Below are 16,446 nucleotides of genomic sequence, written 5' to 3' on the forward strand. Positions count from 1 at the left end.
GGGTGCTCACTGTTTATAGGAGAAGGAAAGAAATGCTGTGATACCCAGCAAGGTGATCTGTGTTGAAGGATTTATTGTATATCAGGGAGAGGGGGGAAGAGGAGAAAGGAAAAGAGGGAGAGAAGGAAAAGATTCCTTGCATTCCAGAAATATAGCCAGAGGCACCTGGCAGTGATTAGTGCAAAGGTTCACCAAACTTCAGATAGAGTCTGTCTTACAGAAAAGTCCAAAAGAGTGAACGGTGTAACTGTTTCCTGAGCATGTGCTGACAGAAATTCCCGGAGGGCAAGACCCAGAACAGAAACACGTGGCCAGAGATTGGGCTCTATCCAGGGACCTGATTAGCAGAGCTTTACACATCATTTTTAATATTATGGGAAGAGATGAAAATCCATGTTAACTTTTTTTCCCATTTAAGAAAAAAATAATCTCCTGGTCCTGGAACTGAATTGGACTTTCTCACAATATCAGTGACTATGATGCTTGGGGGAGAGATTTTATGAATGAATGGGTTGGTGTGCTGGGTTTTATGGGAGAACCTCATCTCATGGAAACTCTCAGCTCCTGCAAGTGGCTACAGTGATGCACTTCAGATAAAATGTGGAGCTGCTTTGGTTTGTGCTTCTTACTCTGGTGCTTTATTTACTATTTTTCTTTATGTTAATCTGAGTTAAATCACGATTCTCAAAAGTCAAGATTGTTCATCTGGCCATACTGCTGTGCATGCAACTGTTACAGAACAGTCTCATAACCCAAAATATACAAAAAATGATTTGACATAAAGGACAGATGTGTTTCAGCCTGGATTTGGTCCCATTTCCACTGAACTTAATGGGATATGGGTTGAGGTTCTTTGTCTGGCTGAGGAATCTGCCAATCAAGCCATCACGCCATTAAAAAAAAAACAAACCCAGACACTTTTCATATTGGAAACATCCCCATCTTACATATTTCCATTTGCAGTTATACTTCATTCCTATTTTTAATTCAAATATCTTATTTTGAATTAATTTTTATTATTTTTCAATTTTCAGTTCCACTCATATTTACTAAGTATACTGTATGTAGTGTTTGGCAGTCAAGGTCTAGTCTAGTCCTCTTACTTTAAAGAAGCTTTATAATTCCTTATTCTGTTAATTTGTCCTGGAACTGGTATTGAACAAAGACTAAAGCAGAGGGGTAATCTATTTCTTCCTCAGACTAAGCACTGTGGATACATAGCAAACACCTATCCAGCCATTGTGATGGAACTCTCAGAACAATCCATGCCCATCTGTATTTATTTTTTTGGTTCTTTATGTTGTACTGATATTGGAACAGGACATTTGGTGTGCATTGGGAGAATACAGAGATCCTTAAACACCCCTGCCTGCTCGGGGAGGCTGAGAGTGCAGACAGGATCAATAATTCTAAAGCAAAGTCATGGTGCTTGTAGCCTTTAGGTGTGTTTTCTGTAGGTCACTGCTGGCTCACAGCATACACAGGTAGCTCCCTCACACAGGTCTTACTTACAATTTAATATAAACTTCCACCATCCAAAATTTACTGTTAAAGCATGATCACAAGAAAGTTTATAAAAAGTTCTAGTGGGATTTCTGGTTGAGATTCCTAGAGTATGCACTTAAAAAGAGAGAGGAAGATCAGTCTTTTCTGTTTTGATTTTTAATTCTCCCTTTTAAAAAGTGTTTTTAGAACGAAGATTGCTGAGTATTTCCATTGATGTGACAAATGCTTTCCAGTAGAGCTGAGGAACTGGTTTGTTGTCCATGACTGCCACTTGGTTTCATGATTCTTTGTGGGTAGAATCCCACTTGACTGCAGGAGTTCCTGTGGGAAGGGCTGTGGAGCTGGGCATTTTCAGGCAGTGTTGGTGCAGAAATGTGCAGTGCCACAGACAAGGTGGTTACTGAGTTAGGCTCAGTTATTCCCAAAGTTTCCTTTTGGTTGTGTGTGAATCACATAGGATTTTTCTGAGTAGTCCTTTTCCTTGATTGCCTGCTGATGCCTCCTCAGAGCAAGTGTAGGCCCTGAAATCCCAGCTCCCTCAGACAGGAATTCCATCTCCAGCACCATCCTCCAGTGGTGCTTCAGGGAGAACTGGAAAAGGCCCCAGTACGTGGTCAGTCACCCTGAGCTGTGGTGAGTGAGGAGAGCAGAATTCCTCTCCTCCTCCATGGGCGAACTCTTTTACATCCTCAAGCACAAGATGTGATTACCCCTCACTTAGCATGGAAATGTTGGTTTTGGCCATTAAATTATTCAGTCCCTTGGTTAAAAAATAGGTATTTTGTTTGATTCTGTGGCTCCTGTGGCTGTGAATGGCACAGGCCAGGGCATGCTGTGTGAGCAAAATGTTCCTTTTGTTTCCAGCCAAGCTCCTTCTCTCTGTGGTGCGTGTCCTGTTGCTCCTGTGTCTTGGACAGGGTGGAGAGGAGGCTCCCCCATCACACCCTTGTATGGCCCTCAACTGAAATATTCCATAGAGCCAGGAGCCCTCAAATGTAATGAATTAAGGAAGGATACGGATTTTTTTCATGCCTGTGAGAGTATTTATATCTCTTTATATATAGCTATATATAGGCACAGATATATATTAAAAGGCCCCAAAGGACCTGCAAATTCACTGAATTATGCAAGTTACAATTAAGGTAAAATATATGGTATATATTTATTATTACTTTCCAAACCAAAGCAAACTGTGGTTGTAGTACAGTATTAACAGGAAATGTGCAGGCTATTAGTTATTGAAACACACATGCCTGAGCTGCTGCCTGGGAATTTTAGTGTATCCAGCTGAGTTCCTGCTGTAAGTCTTTCAGTGTTTCATCTTCCACACAGAAGGCATCACCTTTTAGGCTCTAATCTGTTTAATTTGTATCAGGAATGATTCCTCCTCTTTTAACAACCTGAGTATCACAGCAACCAAATTAGTAGGCAGATATCAGGAGAGAATTAAAAACACAGCACTGGAGACTGGACAGTTGGGCTGATGGAAATCTCCCCTTGAGTGTGCCAGAGCACATTCACACATGCACACACACACCCAGAGTAATATTTTAGGGACTGGCTTGAGCTGTAGGGATTGTGATGAATATTTTAAGGACACAGATCTCCATGTTGGCTACTTGTGCTAACATAGCCAGATTTTTCTGCTGAGCAAAGTTCTTTCCTAGATGAAAACTGTGCCTTAACTTCCAGGAAACATACTGAATTCCTTGTTGGGAGAGCTAGAGCAGAACATAGCGGATTTTTATGGTGAACTGCTCAGCTCTGTGAAACTCTTTTGATGCAGAGAAGGCAGCAAGGCTCAAGTGTTACCCGGAGCTGCCAGGGTTTCAGCTCAGGCTCCTGCTCCTAGGATACAACTGCCCACAGCCAGCAATGTTTGCTGAGCTCCAGCACCGGGGCAGCCGTGGCCCGCAGGAGCAGCGAGCTGGCAGCTCCGCAGAGCGCTCAGCATTCCCAGCTGGAGCAGGGCCTGCGCCACTCTGGCCTTGCAGGGGACCTCTCCACCCTTGAACACTCATCTCAAAGGTTTCGAGGCACAAACCCTGTTGAGCTCACACACAGGAAAAGCAGGAATGCATGAGTGTGAGCGGGGACAAGCATTGCTTTAAAAATAACAATAAAAACTTAAATTCTTCTCCCATGGTTAAGATTTAAGTAGCCTCTGGGAGTAGTTAAACTGAGTAGGGAAGCTGGGATTTTCAGTATTCCCACAGCGGGATACCTAAGTGTACCATTTTTGTTCGACAAAGCAGCATGATTGCATAGAATTTAGAAACACGATGGCCCATCCTAACAAAGCACAGGGAGCAGCCCAGCAGGTCTCTACGGGGCGCTGCGTTTCCCAGCAGTAGCCGGGACAAGACATTCCAAGAGCAGGCAGAGGAAACCCAACACAGGCAGTTGCAGAGGACTCGCTCCCCAGCAGCATTTCCCTCCCCTATTCAGAGTGGTTTCTGGCTCATCCCGGCCCTGGTTTCTGGCTCGTCCCGGCATTGGAATTTTTAGTACGTCTTTTGTTTCTCTTTTAAATGTGTGTGTGGTCATTACCCATATAAATGTCACTATCATGAGCCCTTTAGCTATTATCTTTCCAACGAAAACAACTGCAATCTTTTTAATCTCCTTTCGGATAGAAGCATTTCCAGGCTTCTGAGAGCGTTGCTGGCGCGTGCAGGACGCTGTCGCTGTCGCGGTGTGCCGCAGGAGGGGCCGCTGGCCGGGCCGGCCGCAGCCCCGCAGAGCCGAGCGAGGCTCCCGGGCGGGACCCGCAGGTGGCGGCCGCGGCGGCCCTGGCCGGGAGCACCGCTCTGTCCGGACAGGGAATGCGGCAGCTCCGAGTCCGAAAGCAGCCCCGCTGAGCCCTCTGCGGAAAAGCTGCGGCCCAGGGGAGCTGCCCCTGGCGTTTGGCCGCTGCTGCCCAAATGAACTCGGTGTTTCCCCGCATCTGCCCCTCAGCAGCGCGGGCTCCAGGGAGCGTTCGGTCTCTGAGCTGGGCGGAGTACAGGGGGACCCCGGCATCCCCCGGTCCCTTTTTGGCACCTCTGCAGCCCCAGGCCTTTTCCAAACCAGAACAAATAGGATATTTTTCTCCTTACATGTTGGCTCCTTTAATTTGACAGTAGCCCTCTTTATTTTATATATTACTGATCACTTACTGGAGGGAGTATCTTTCTCATTAAAAAAGAATTGTTTTCCAGTTCTTGCTATTTAACTTGAAAACATCCTTGCCTTCACCCGTTTAACAACACTAACTTAATTCCTCAATTTAGTTTGGGGAGATCCAGTCTTCATAGTTTGTATTATAGGTCTTGATTCCTTGTTTTGGGCAATGGAATTATCTGAGCATAGGATGGGCTTGGATTGGTTGATTTAAACCCCTTCTCATATTTACAGTGTCACTGTGACAGCTTTTGGCAGCGTTCCTGTGCCGCTCATGTTAAATTTGGTTAAGCTGTTGTCACCATTTATTCACAGTTCCCCTCTGTTTACCTCTTGCACACTCTCACGTAGTGCTCAGCCCTCATTGGAGCACAGCCTCGCTCCCAAGGTCAGTCCAACTGCTCCAAGAAGCCGTCGTGTGAAATGATGCTTTGTGGTGTTTGAACAGCTTGTGCAGGGGTAGAGGAAGACACCAGTGAGAGATTGGAGTTTTTATTTAGTTAATTTTTGTCTGCCTCCAACGGGTTGTATTTTTTTCCAGCTCAGTGGCATATCTATTACAACCTGCAGAGGTTGTTTTATTTTTTTTCCTTGGGTTCTGTAGATGGGAAGTTTCCACAGGGTGACTCTCAGACTGTGAGGTGGACTCTGCAGCATCTGAAGGTTCTGGTGCTGCTCAAAGAGGTCCTTCTCAGGTTTAGCAAAAGCTCTGGAGGCAGCAGAGAGGGTACTGAGAACTCCCCAGGCTGCCTGTGCTGTCTGTCAGGGCACCACTGGGCTGTGGAGCACAGGGCCCCTCGTCACAGCTTTGCTCATCTGCAGTGAAACAAATGCTCTTCTTTGTCTTGGCTGCAGCTTGACCCTGTTACAGCTATGAAGGCACTTAGACAATTCACTTGCATTTACCCATCCTAGCTACATTTTCCACTTCTGTTTCTAGACATGTATCTTAGCTCACAAATTCTAAATCAAATGGAGCTGTGTTTAGGTTGCTCACTGAGGAGTGGTGTCATTTTGATCTGGCAGTTATGGCAAGTGCAGGAAGTCAGTGTAAAGGAACAGAATTCCCTGTCTAACTCTCTTGCCTCCTAGCAAATATCTGAAGGTAGCACTGCATTGTTGTCCTTTTTTTCAATTTAATTTACACCTGCAAAAGAGACTTCTCTATAGTTTTGCCATTATGGAAATAGTGTATAGAAGTATTTGATTTTGCCATATTATGATGTGATATGTGAAGTTTTTCTGTATTTTCTTTTTCTAGGCTTGCTCCCAACATAATCTCTCCACTTGTCAGCCCCCTGAAAGCTTTAGTTCCACCCTCCCTCTTGCAGAAACACGGCTCTCCATCATCCCACAGCCAGTCACCCAACGGGCAGCAGTTTTCTGGGATACCAAATACACCGTATGCCCCATTTCCCAACCAGTCTGTACAGCAGGGATCTCAAGGTAACTCTTCCCTCTTTTTGATATTTGCAGCTTTTCTAATTTCTAGCTGGAGAGAAAGAATTTATTTTGCTTTTTCATATTTGGCTAATACTGTCAGTGGGAACTCCAGTTTTTAAATTGAATTGATGTACATACAGATGGAAATTTTAAGACAGGTCCATGCCATGATATGTCATCATAATGGGGAAAGCTGTCCCAACAGCAGATTTATTGCATTTATTCAGGTCCTTCAGTAGAAGGCTGCTGGCCATGCACCTCCCCTGACTGGTCATCCAGCCTGGAGTGACCCTGCAAGAGCCATCCAGTCCCAAAATACATGGGCTGAGGTACACCTTGGCAGTGTCCTGCTGCATCCACTCATAGTGATGCACAAGACATGGAATTAGACAAAGAAAGCAAACATTTTTTCATTTATTATTTGGAAGTTTGGCTTGTTTTACGTTATATAGTAACATGTAAATGCACTCTGTACAACTGTAGAGTGCCTGTGGGATTTGAGGACAGGAATGGGAGCAGTAAGCAGCTATCCCACAGCTTAATTTAAAACATTTTTTGTTCTAAATTACTCAGCCTTTTTAATTGCAAGCTTACATACCTATTCTGGAGTTCTGCTGTGGGAACTAATTAATGTTCCTGAAATTTTTGAGGCACAAATTAGCAAGAGATATTATTATCACAGATTCTTCCAGTAACAGGAGCTTGCATATTTCGGAAAACTGTTATGCAATCCAGATGGTGAGCTGCTAAAATGTGGTAAATATTCCCAATAAAGAAGTGTGCAGGACATCTGTCTGCTTGCAAGAGCCTGAGCACAAACCCGTGAGCAGCTCCCAGCTGGGATGGGGTTGGGTATCCCAGCAGTTCCCTCTGCCCCTCGTTCTCTGAGCAGTGTTTTTGCTCTTTGGTTGGAAAGGCTTAGTCTGAAAAGTTAAAGCATATTATATTTAATGATTTGTGCTGAAGGAAAAACTAACTCAACCTGATGCTCAACAGATTATTCAATTTAAAAAGATTAACTCTGTAAGGGAGAAGTGGCAGATTTATGATAGCATATAATGATATATGATTATGTTGCTATAATGAGCTAAATAACTACAAGCCACAAGAGGAAAGTTTAGCAGCTCATTACTACGGCAGAAACAAATGCATAGACAGAACAAGTTTTGAACCACTTAAATAAATTGACTTTATTCCTTAAGAAAACCACATTTCCTTTTGCATGAATTGTTGCTTTCTAAGTGTTATGTCATGTGGTTTTGAAAAAGCAATAATTTTCCACTTTGGCCAAATGTTGAAGTATTATTATAAATTAATTATGGAAATGGTCATTCCAAAATCAGTTTTGATTAGCAGCCTTTGAAACCAATTATCTGTAACCTGTACTTAGCTGTACTTGCTCTACTTTTTCTTTTTTTTTTTTTTGCCTCTCAGTTCATTAATAGCACATTTTCGAATGGAATCTGTAATAATTTGGGGGTTTTGAATTTTTGCCAAAAAAAGGTACACCACATAAACTTAGTGTAGAACCAGGCATCTGTACAGAAGCACATAAACAGTGTGGATGTGGAATTTTTAGGAGATGGCAGCTTCATCAGGCTGGTAGCAGAACTATTGATAATGAAAGAACAAGCTGACATTATTTATATGTTTTAACCTAGCTGTAGTAAGATCACATGGAAATCATTACATGCTGAAAGAATTTGGCAGGCAATGGAATCCTGTAGTTATTTATACCTGACATGATTTCTTGTCAGAAATTTTATGGAATTTGAAAAGCTGAGATTTATTTGCAAATACATGTAAATGACATGACATAACAAGATGGCATTTAATAGCCATATTTCAATTATTTGCTCATTACATCATTCGTTTTAAAGCTGCTTGAAGTTTTCTAGGCTGTGCCTTAGAGAAGCAGAGGCTGCCAGTGCACTGTGTGAAGTGGCTAAGTGCAGCTTTTCTGCCACAAATTATTTCAAAGCAAAATTTTAACTAAATGTTATGTTTGGAACTCAGTTTATTCCTTTATGAACTGTTATATTTCTACATCTACTGTACATAAAACATTTAACAGTGATCATTTAAACTGACAGGGCATTTAGTAAATTCTTCACTTGAAAATAACCTTAGAAAATTCTTGATTTAAATCAAAACTGAAGGAAAACCTGAAATCCATGTGGCAAAAAAAATACTGGTGAAACACTTATTGCCAGGTTGGTACAACAGATTTGCACTCTAGAAGGAGCAGGGATGTCTGCACTGGACCAGCCTTCTTGCTTACTTTGTATTTTAACCCCTGAAGGGAATATTTTTTAAGAACTTGTAAAAATGCTCTCTATTTAGTTTAATCAGTCATATGTTGTTGTTAACCCAGTGCTTGGTTGTGGGATTTTAATCGTACTTTAATTCCCCATATTTTCTCAGTGAAGCATTTAAAGAAATGTAAAAGAAACACAACTAAATGCAATGAAGCCAAAGGGTCAGAAATCCCATTTTTAGTGTGACGCTTTGTTCTATCTGACTCGTGTTCCTGCTGCATCCTTTCCCTTCCTCATTCCATGTATTTTCTTTAGTTTCATACCTGCATTTATCCCACCTTGCAGGCAGATTAGAACAGGGAAGGTGCATGTCTCTGTATTTCTCTGTGAAGCACTTGGCAGAAATCAGGTCCTGGTGAAGTCAGCAGTGCAGTAGCACCGGGATTTTCCTACGCCCCCCTCTCCACTGGGTGGTTCCAGGAACACTTTTCCCTCTGCCTTCTCAGACTATCTCACAATGGTGCTGAGGGATAAACACTGCAATCCAAAAGAGGATTTCATTGCTCATGGCAGTTCTTTTCCAGACTGATTCTGAGGCAGTTCTCTGCTTCAGGTATTTCCAGACAGTGTAACTTAAAACACTTCAAAATAACCTTTCCCCACAGGTCTTGGGAAAACCCAGGGTCCGACTAGTTTCAGTCCAATTCTGTCATGCTTGGCTGCTCTCTGCTTTTCTAAGCCACTGTGCCAGCTCTGTAGATCATGAAGATTTTTAATTGATGTAACAAAGGCAAGCCTGGGAGCCCAAGGGAAGGACAGCAGTTACAGGGACAGAGAAAATACACGTCATGCCTTCCCTAGGAGTGATGTCTGTAGCAGACATTCTGGAAAAGGCTCATTTTTTTTTTTTTCTCTAGCAATGCATCTAAGTGTTCTCTGCAACCAGCTGAGCCTCCTTTGAAGACAAGTGTCTCTTTTTTCCACTGCTCATCTCAAAAGGATGTATTTTTAGAAGGTTTACAGCAAGGAGTTTGTTTTGTAAACAGAAAGGATAAGTATCAAAGCCAATCAATAACTCACTGTGCCAAAAACCACATCAAAAGAGGGCTGTGCTACCTCTCATAAGAGCTCCTTGGTTCTTTGAGCCAGACTCTCCAGGCAGTAAATAGAGGTGGCTGGCTGTTTGTTCCAAGGAAGGACATGCATCATTTAATGCTCAGCTTTCCACATTTTTGGGCTGCCTTTGCCATAGCAAATAGGAGCAGCCTTGGTACAGAGTGTGTAGTGTCTTTATCTAAGAGTCATCCATTAGGACTTCACTAATCATGGACATCAACAGTTTAGGTATTTTGTAGTGGATCATACGTTCTCAAGAAATTAAGCATCTAATCCTTGCAGATTCTGCCAAAGCACACATTAAACTGGGAAGCTTCAGAGCAAATCTTTCATCACTCAATGAGTTGATTGCATTTCTACTCAAGAATTGCCTCACTTGGCCTTATTTATTGCTAACTTAGGAAATATGAAGTGACCAGACCCCGAGCTTTGCCTGGTATTGTCTGCTTGGTCAGACTTTGGTAGCAGAGGGAAAACACAGAGAAGCGTGGGGGAGTTCTTACTGAACAGGAGAGAGCTTGCACACTGCAGGAATTGTAAGGGTGTTCAGCCTCACAGTTCACCCCATATAGCCCCAGCTGCTCTGGGGACAGGCACAGGGATTTAATTTCTGAACAAACAGACTGAAGAGCTGCACAGGCAGCCCAGCAGGGTGGGTCTCTGCTGTGAGTGGGGCCGAGCTGTCAGCTGGAAACAGGGAAACGTGGCTGTGACTGGGATTCACTGAACTGCCCCGAGCTTCTGCAGGAGTTCCTGAGGAAATGTTTCAGTCTCTGTAAGACCGAGGGAAGAAAGACAACAACTCCTTATTTTTTCTGGCAATTAGAGGAAAATCCTGAAGCATATTCTGATAGACTTGAAGCTTAATTTGGTTGACTTCAGTTGCATTTAAGGGAAGGAGAATCATTTCAGAGAAGGCAGGAAAAGGGGTAGCTGATAGGAATGTGCACTTAGTGTGCACTGCACCCAGAATAAGGAAGAGCTTATTGAGGCAGGAGGAAAGAAGAGAATTAAATCAGGCCATGGTTGGTTAAATATTGTACTTTGAGATTATCCTTCTGGGAACAAATTACAATTTTTTAGGATGTTGGAACAACTTATAAATTGCAAAATCCCTTCCTCAGCAGTTCATTTGTCCTTTACTATTAAATGTCTTCTTTTGTTGTCTACAACTCATACACAACTTCTGATGGCAAAATCCAAACTGCTGGGTACTAATAATGCAGTACTTAGGAAGAAAAACCCCAGGATCTAAGAAGTGCTGGGTATGTGAAGGACAAAAAGTCAAAAATGCCCCAAAAAACAGAATGACTGAGGCAAGCAGAGACCATACAGATCTGTCTCAGCACTTTCTAGAAGCAGAAGAGCCTCTGGTTGAACTACTCAGTCTTCTCCTGACACCTCTCTGGAGTCAGTCCTGCACTTCTAGGTCATTACCTGCACACTGTGGTCCCCTGTGTCCAGTGAAAGGGGTTTCATTTCAATCAAGAGCAGTCTGGGATAGAAGTTTGAGGAACCTGTGAAGGTGTTTTGGACAAACAGCACTGCCTCCAGCAGTGCACTGGATGGCAGAAGACTTTACTTGACTGAAAACAAAGCAGTGCTATTTATTTAAATATTGCATTATTGTATTTAAATTAACAGTGATTCATTACAGAGATATTCCCTTAGGAGCTGAGCGTCCTGGACCTGATCCAGTGGAGGGGTCACTACTTTCCTTGGATCAAAGGGTGCTGCTGACTGCATTCAGCTGATCTATTGCTTGAAATGAAGCCCATCCTTGAGATTTTTACTTGATGGGGATCACAGTCCACAGCACCTTGTGGGACCAAGTCTGATGCAGCTCTTCTGTAACTGCACTTTATAGAACAGGACGATCATTTTTCCAGTTAAAACTGAGGAACTGAACTCCCCAACAGTAATGAAATGCTGTGACAGAAGTGGAGGCAGTACCAGTGCAGGATTGAATTGTGTGCAATATCTGCTTTCAGGTTACCAAGGCAGCTTTCACTCCATACAAAACTGTTTCCACTACGGAGATTGCTACAGAACAATGGACCAGTCTGTCAGCAGTGATGTGCTCACAGGGGACTCCCATTGCTTCAATCCTCTGAGGCAGAATGGCTATCACATACTCAATGCACCTTTAGCTTCAACAGGTAATTTATTCCACCTATAAGGAATTATCCATATGATATTTGTAGCAGGAAGGGCAAAGAACACATTTTATCTTCAATGTTATGACAAAAACATGTTTGTATAACAAATAGCCCTGAAATTAATTTTCATCTATAAAAACCCCAGAATGAAAGCAAATTGTTTTTTCAAATCCTGCTGTATTTGACTGATAGACAAAGTCTCTTCCATTCTGCTGGATGCCATAGGCAACACCCACCTTCAGGAGAGCTGTCAAGGCACTGCCTGCATTTTTTTGTGTGGTCTGTTCATTGCACGTTTCAGGTGTGCTCAGGAAGGCTTTTATAATCAGGTCAGAGTTATAATGGCTGCATTACTATAGTACTTCAGTATTTTAGTATTCTTTTGTTTCTATCTTTAAAATTAAGAATTGACAGAATTGCTGAAATCAAACAAAACATGAGTATTGTCAGAGCCATAAAACACAACCATTTGCTGCAATCTTTACTTACAGATCACAAAGTTCTCTTCATGTCTGCACTCAGGAGGGCACCTCGGTTAAGGGCGATACTGAAAACATATGTTTAAGTGCTTTTTGAATTGGGGCCTGAGTCAGACCACAAAATTAGAGTTGACTTTCCTGTTTGTTTTGTATTAAAGGAGACTCTGTTCAGAGCAAGTGTGCACGCATTTGTCTGCTGTTCCATTCTGGGAAGTGCATTCATCAGTAACCAACACAAGGGAAACATTTAAGATGAAGTTTCAACTTCAACTTTGAATTCTTCAGTGTTACTCATAAGTTTGATATTACTAAAACATAGGGTTTTTTCATGTTAACATCAAATTTCAAGCTTAGATTGACAGCCTGCAATATTTAAAGAACAGACTAAATAAACTTTCCAAAAGAAATTGTAGCAGTAAAGAATAATACTGTGGCAAGACACCAACTTCAACAACAGTTGATTTTTCTGTCTGGGCCTAAACTATCATGAAATGTTTCTGTTTAGTATTTTTGTTTTTAGAGTGGTTATTGAGGCATGCAAATACTTAAAAGGCTGAAATATAAACATGTCTGAAATATATATATCTCATCTCATCTTTTAGTGTGTAAAATACAACCATTCAGGTTTGCAAGATTCTTCAAGGCTATGCATTAATTTTTTTCAGGCTTTTATAGCACCATTAATATTAAATGAGATCTCATCTCACAGGAATGCCCAGTGTGACTGGCAAACAGCTGTTCCATGAATCACATTAACAGTCAATAAATTTTTATTTTCTGTTCAGGACTTTGGATAGTTTACTCTATCTGGAATCTAATAATGATTTCTGGGGTCTATGCTTATCTTGGGTTTTATCCATCTGTGGTTCTGTATCCACCCTGTATACAGGCTCATCAAATAGAAATTAACATAACATAAACACTCACAAAACTTATCAAAATACTGGTCACTCCACTTGGCCTGACACAGATAAACATGCTGAGGTCATCCTCTAAAACCTCTGGACATTCACTGTGTGCCAGATTGCTGCAGACAGCAGAATCTGACCTGCAAACCAACAGTAAATTAATAAGTCATAGGAAAATGCAGAAATATAAGTAAGTAGAGAATCTGATCTTAAATAATAAAAACATACCTAACAGTAAAATAGCCACAATGAAGTGGACAGGTTTTCCTGTTTTCCTGCAGCCAGGATTTGTCCCTGGCTCCTGGTGTGGTGCCACTTAGCTCCAAGGCCCCTGTGGAGCCTGGGCAGAGTTTGGCTCAGCCCCACCCAGGCACACCTGCCTGCAGAGGGGAAGGTGGAAAAGACAAGGAGAAGGCTATAGAGAAGGAATTGCCTCATTTTCCACCAAGGCCCAGAATAAGAGTCATTTCCCAGTGGCTCCACAGACCCCTCTGTGGGGCAGAGAATGGAGCCAGGTCTGGTGCTTCAAGCAGGAGGATCAGCCCTCCCCAGAGGAGACCCCACTCTGTGCAAGGGCTCAACTTTCTGTGTCAGGCACAGGCACTTGCTAAACTGCCTCTGGTTCCATGTGCTCCCTCAGCTGCTGCTGCTGCTCATTTGTGGTGGGTGGGCTCTGGGGTCCCTGGGGGCTCAATCCAAGGTCAGAACATGGTGCTGAAATTCACACAGATGCTTTTCTAAAGACCCAACCCAAATCAGGTGGTATAAAGGAAACCAGAATACGTATAAAGGATGATGCTGAGGGGGTGAAACACAGCAGAGGGGAAGTAAGGAGGAGCTGGACTGCAGTGAAATGAACAAGTGCATGTGGGCCTTGACTGGCCAGTTGCAAAAGCAGGCCATAGTGGGTCATAATAGGAAATTTTCATGTCCTTTGGGATAGGCAATAAATGCCGTAGCATCTGGTAAAATGGCAGACCTGCTCCTTTCCACAGGGATGTGCAGCTCAGGAGGTTTGTAATAGCTGTGGAAGTTTGGCATTATGAAAGAAGGACAGGAGTGGCTTTCTGGTAACCTGGCAAGCAGAAACCAGCTTGGGCTGGTGGGCTCTGGTGGGCTGAAGTTCACAGCTCTTTCCATATGTCCTGTGAGCCTGACTGTCCCAGCCATGCTTCCTCAGACCTGCACTATGTGGAGAGCCAATAAATGTAGGATCCAGAGTTCTTTTGCGTCTTAAGAGCAGCTGGGAGACACATGGAATATTTTTTCAAAGTGCTCTTAAAAGGAAAAACCCAAACCAAGAGGACTGCATCCCTTCTAGTGCACACTTAGTGGGATCATTGCCCACTCATTGTTTTGATGTCCTGTTCAGATAGACTGAGTCCCAAGAGAGCCGTGCTCTGATTCTTGCACTTCACTTGCAAGTGCACAGCTTTGCCCAGAAATTGAATGGGAGTACCAGCCATGATGACACAAACATCCACTGAAAACTGCCTCTCCTGGCAAGGCTTTGATGCTGAACACTACTGTCCTTCCATTAACACTGTGCTGTGTTGTCCTGTGGGCCCCCCCCCCAGGCCCCAAGCTGTGCTTCCCTCCTCTCATGCACTGTGGCACTAACTCCTGTCCATGTCCTTGTCTCTCCTCCAGGCTATGAGGGGATCTCCGAGGCCCAGTGTGTGTCTGAAGACATGGTCTCCAGTGGAACGGATGAAAATGGATTCTTCCAGAACAGTGCCTTTGATCACTGCTTGAATCACATTCCTTCCATCTACACAGATACCTAAGAGCAGTGCTGGCCTTGTTTCCTTTATTATACCTATAACTGCGTATGTAATAACAAAGGTGTTGTTCAAGTACTTTTATTTAGTCTGTATCCCTATATGTGCTCATTTAAATGAACACCTCACATTTACCAAACCATTTTATACATGAATAGTCTGTATAAGATAATATTGGAACCTGTTCCTTTGCTGTGGCACTTTGAAATTCATGCTTTAAGGGAATGAGGAGCATTTCAAGCAGCTTGTTTTGTAAGTTCTCTCAGTAAAGTGTAAATGTAAGTTATATAATAAACTTGTAAAGAAGATGTTTTCCTTCTGGAAAGTATGCTTCAATTGGAGAATGTTGTTCCCTTTAATCAGTTTTCATTTAACTTGTTGGTTCGGTCTTCCCTTTTTTCTTTTTTTTTTTTTTAACTAAAAGGATTTTTTTAATCAGAGACCTCATGTATATAAAGATCTACAATTGCTCAGCTGGTTTTGTATTTTCAGTTTTACAAAAAAGCATTAAAAACTGGAAACAAGTGTACTGTCATTTCTTAACACCATTGGGCCCCCTGATACTGCATTCTTAACATGCTGAGAGGGATTTTAACAAAGCAGTGACATCTCAGTCACTGTGACATTAAAACAGCCCACGTGTATGTGAAGGAAACCAAGGGGCTTCCAGTGCAACAGGGTCCCCTGCAGTTGTTTGGTTTCCTGTCACTGTGGCTGCACTTCCCAGCATAGTGAAGATTCCTGGGAGAGACATCCTGCACAGGGCCAGGTGTCCCCAGTGTGTGCCCAGCAGAGCTGGTAGAGCTGAGCACCTGGAAGTGTCCCACAGTGCTCCGGGAGAACAGTACGGGAAAACTAACTGGGGAAAAAAGTTCTCATTTACAAAGCACTGCAAGTTGAGCTTAATAAAGGCTGTCCAGAACCTGCATCAATCCATGTCTGTTCACTTACAGAGTTACCCAGGCTGCCACAGGGCACCACTGAAAAGCCTAAGCTGGGTTGAACCCAGTCTGTGGCTGAGGATGGTACTTTTCTTTTTTCATCTCTTCCCTCCCCGGAAATGTGGGATACAGCTCAGGTCCTTCATGTCCCTGTGTCCCAGTCCCAGGACCGCACAGCTTTGCTGCTGTGGGAGCATCAGGATCCCTGGTGCCCCTGTGCCTCTCCTCAGCCCCTGCAGTGTCTGCAAGCACAGAAATTCCCCCATGCTGGAGCTGATCCAGGGTAACACAGAGCCTGCACAGTGCACTTGTTTCTCCAGGGTCTGGTTGCACCTTGTTAGTGCATTTGAAGGGGCCTCTGTATCCAGTTTAGCTTTCTGTCCTCCAGAAATTTGAATGAAACTGAGACATTCAGGAAGTTTTAGTCACTACAGAACAAGGTTCCTGGGGTTACATGACCCGACCCCCCCGTTCTAGCAAGGGTTCCTGAAGCTCTCTGGCTCCCAAGGACACCCAGTGCCAGCTGCAAACCCAATAATTGTGGTCAAGCAGCTCTGGCAGCACTGACTCATCATTGCTCTCCTAGAACCCAAATGCAGAAAGGCCCCAAATTGTGCTCTAAGCCTACACGTGGCTTTGCTTCTGATCACGGCCACGTTTGGCTTTGTGTCCTGTTTGTTTATTCTGGTGCCT

At 43.2% G+C, this 16,446-nt stretch overlaps 1 protein-coding gene across 1 annotated transcript in view; it reads left to right on the forward strand.

Moving 5' to 3' along the window:
* GLIS1 (GLIS family zinc finger 1) overlaps positions 1–15,338 on the forward strand; it is a 180,739-nt gene extending 165,401 nt beyond the window's left edge. Inside the window, 3 exon segments of the mRNA XM_059853785.1 lie at positions 5,930–6,114; positions 11,477–11,644; positions 14,682–15,338. Of these exon segments, the coding sequence (XP_059709768.1) occupies positions 5,930–6,114; positions 11,477–11,644; positions 14,682–14,818 (490 nt within the window). The 3' untranslated portion in view covers positions 14,819–15,338.
* Positions 15,339–16,446: the final 1,108 nt, after the last annotated feature.

The sequence above is a fragment of the Haemorhous mexicanus genome, chromosome 9 (assembly GCF_027477595.1).
Source record: "Haemorhous mexicanus isolate bHaeMex1 chromosome 9, bHaeMex1.pri, whole genome shotgun sequence".
NCBI lineage: Eukaryota > Metazoa > Chordata > Aves > Passeriformes > Fringillidae > Haemorhous > Haemorhous mexicanus.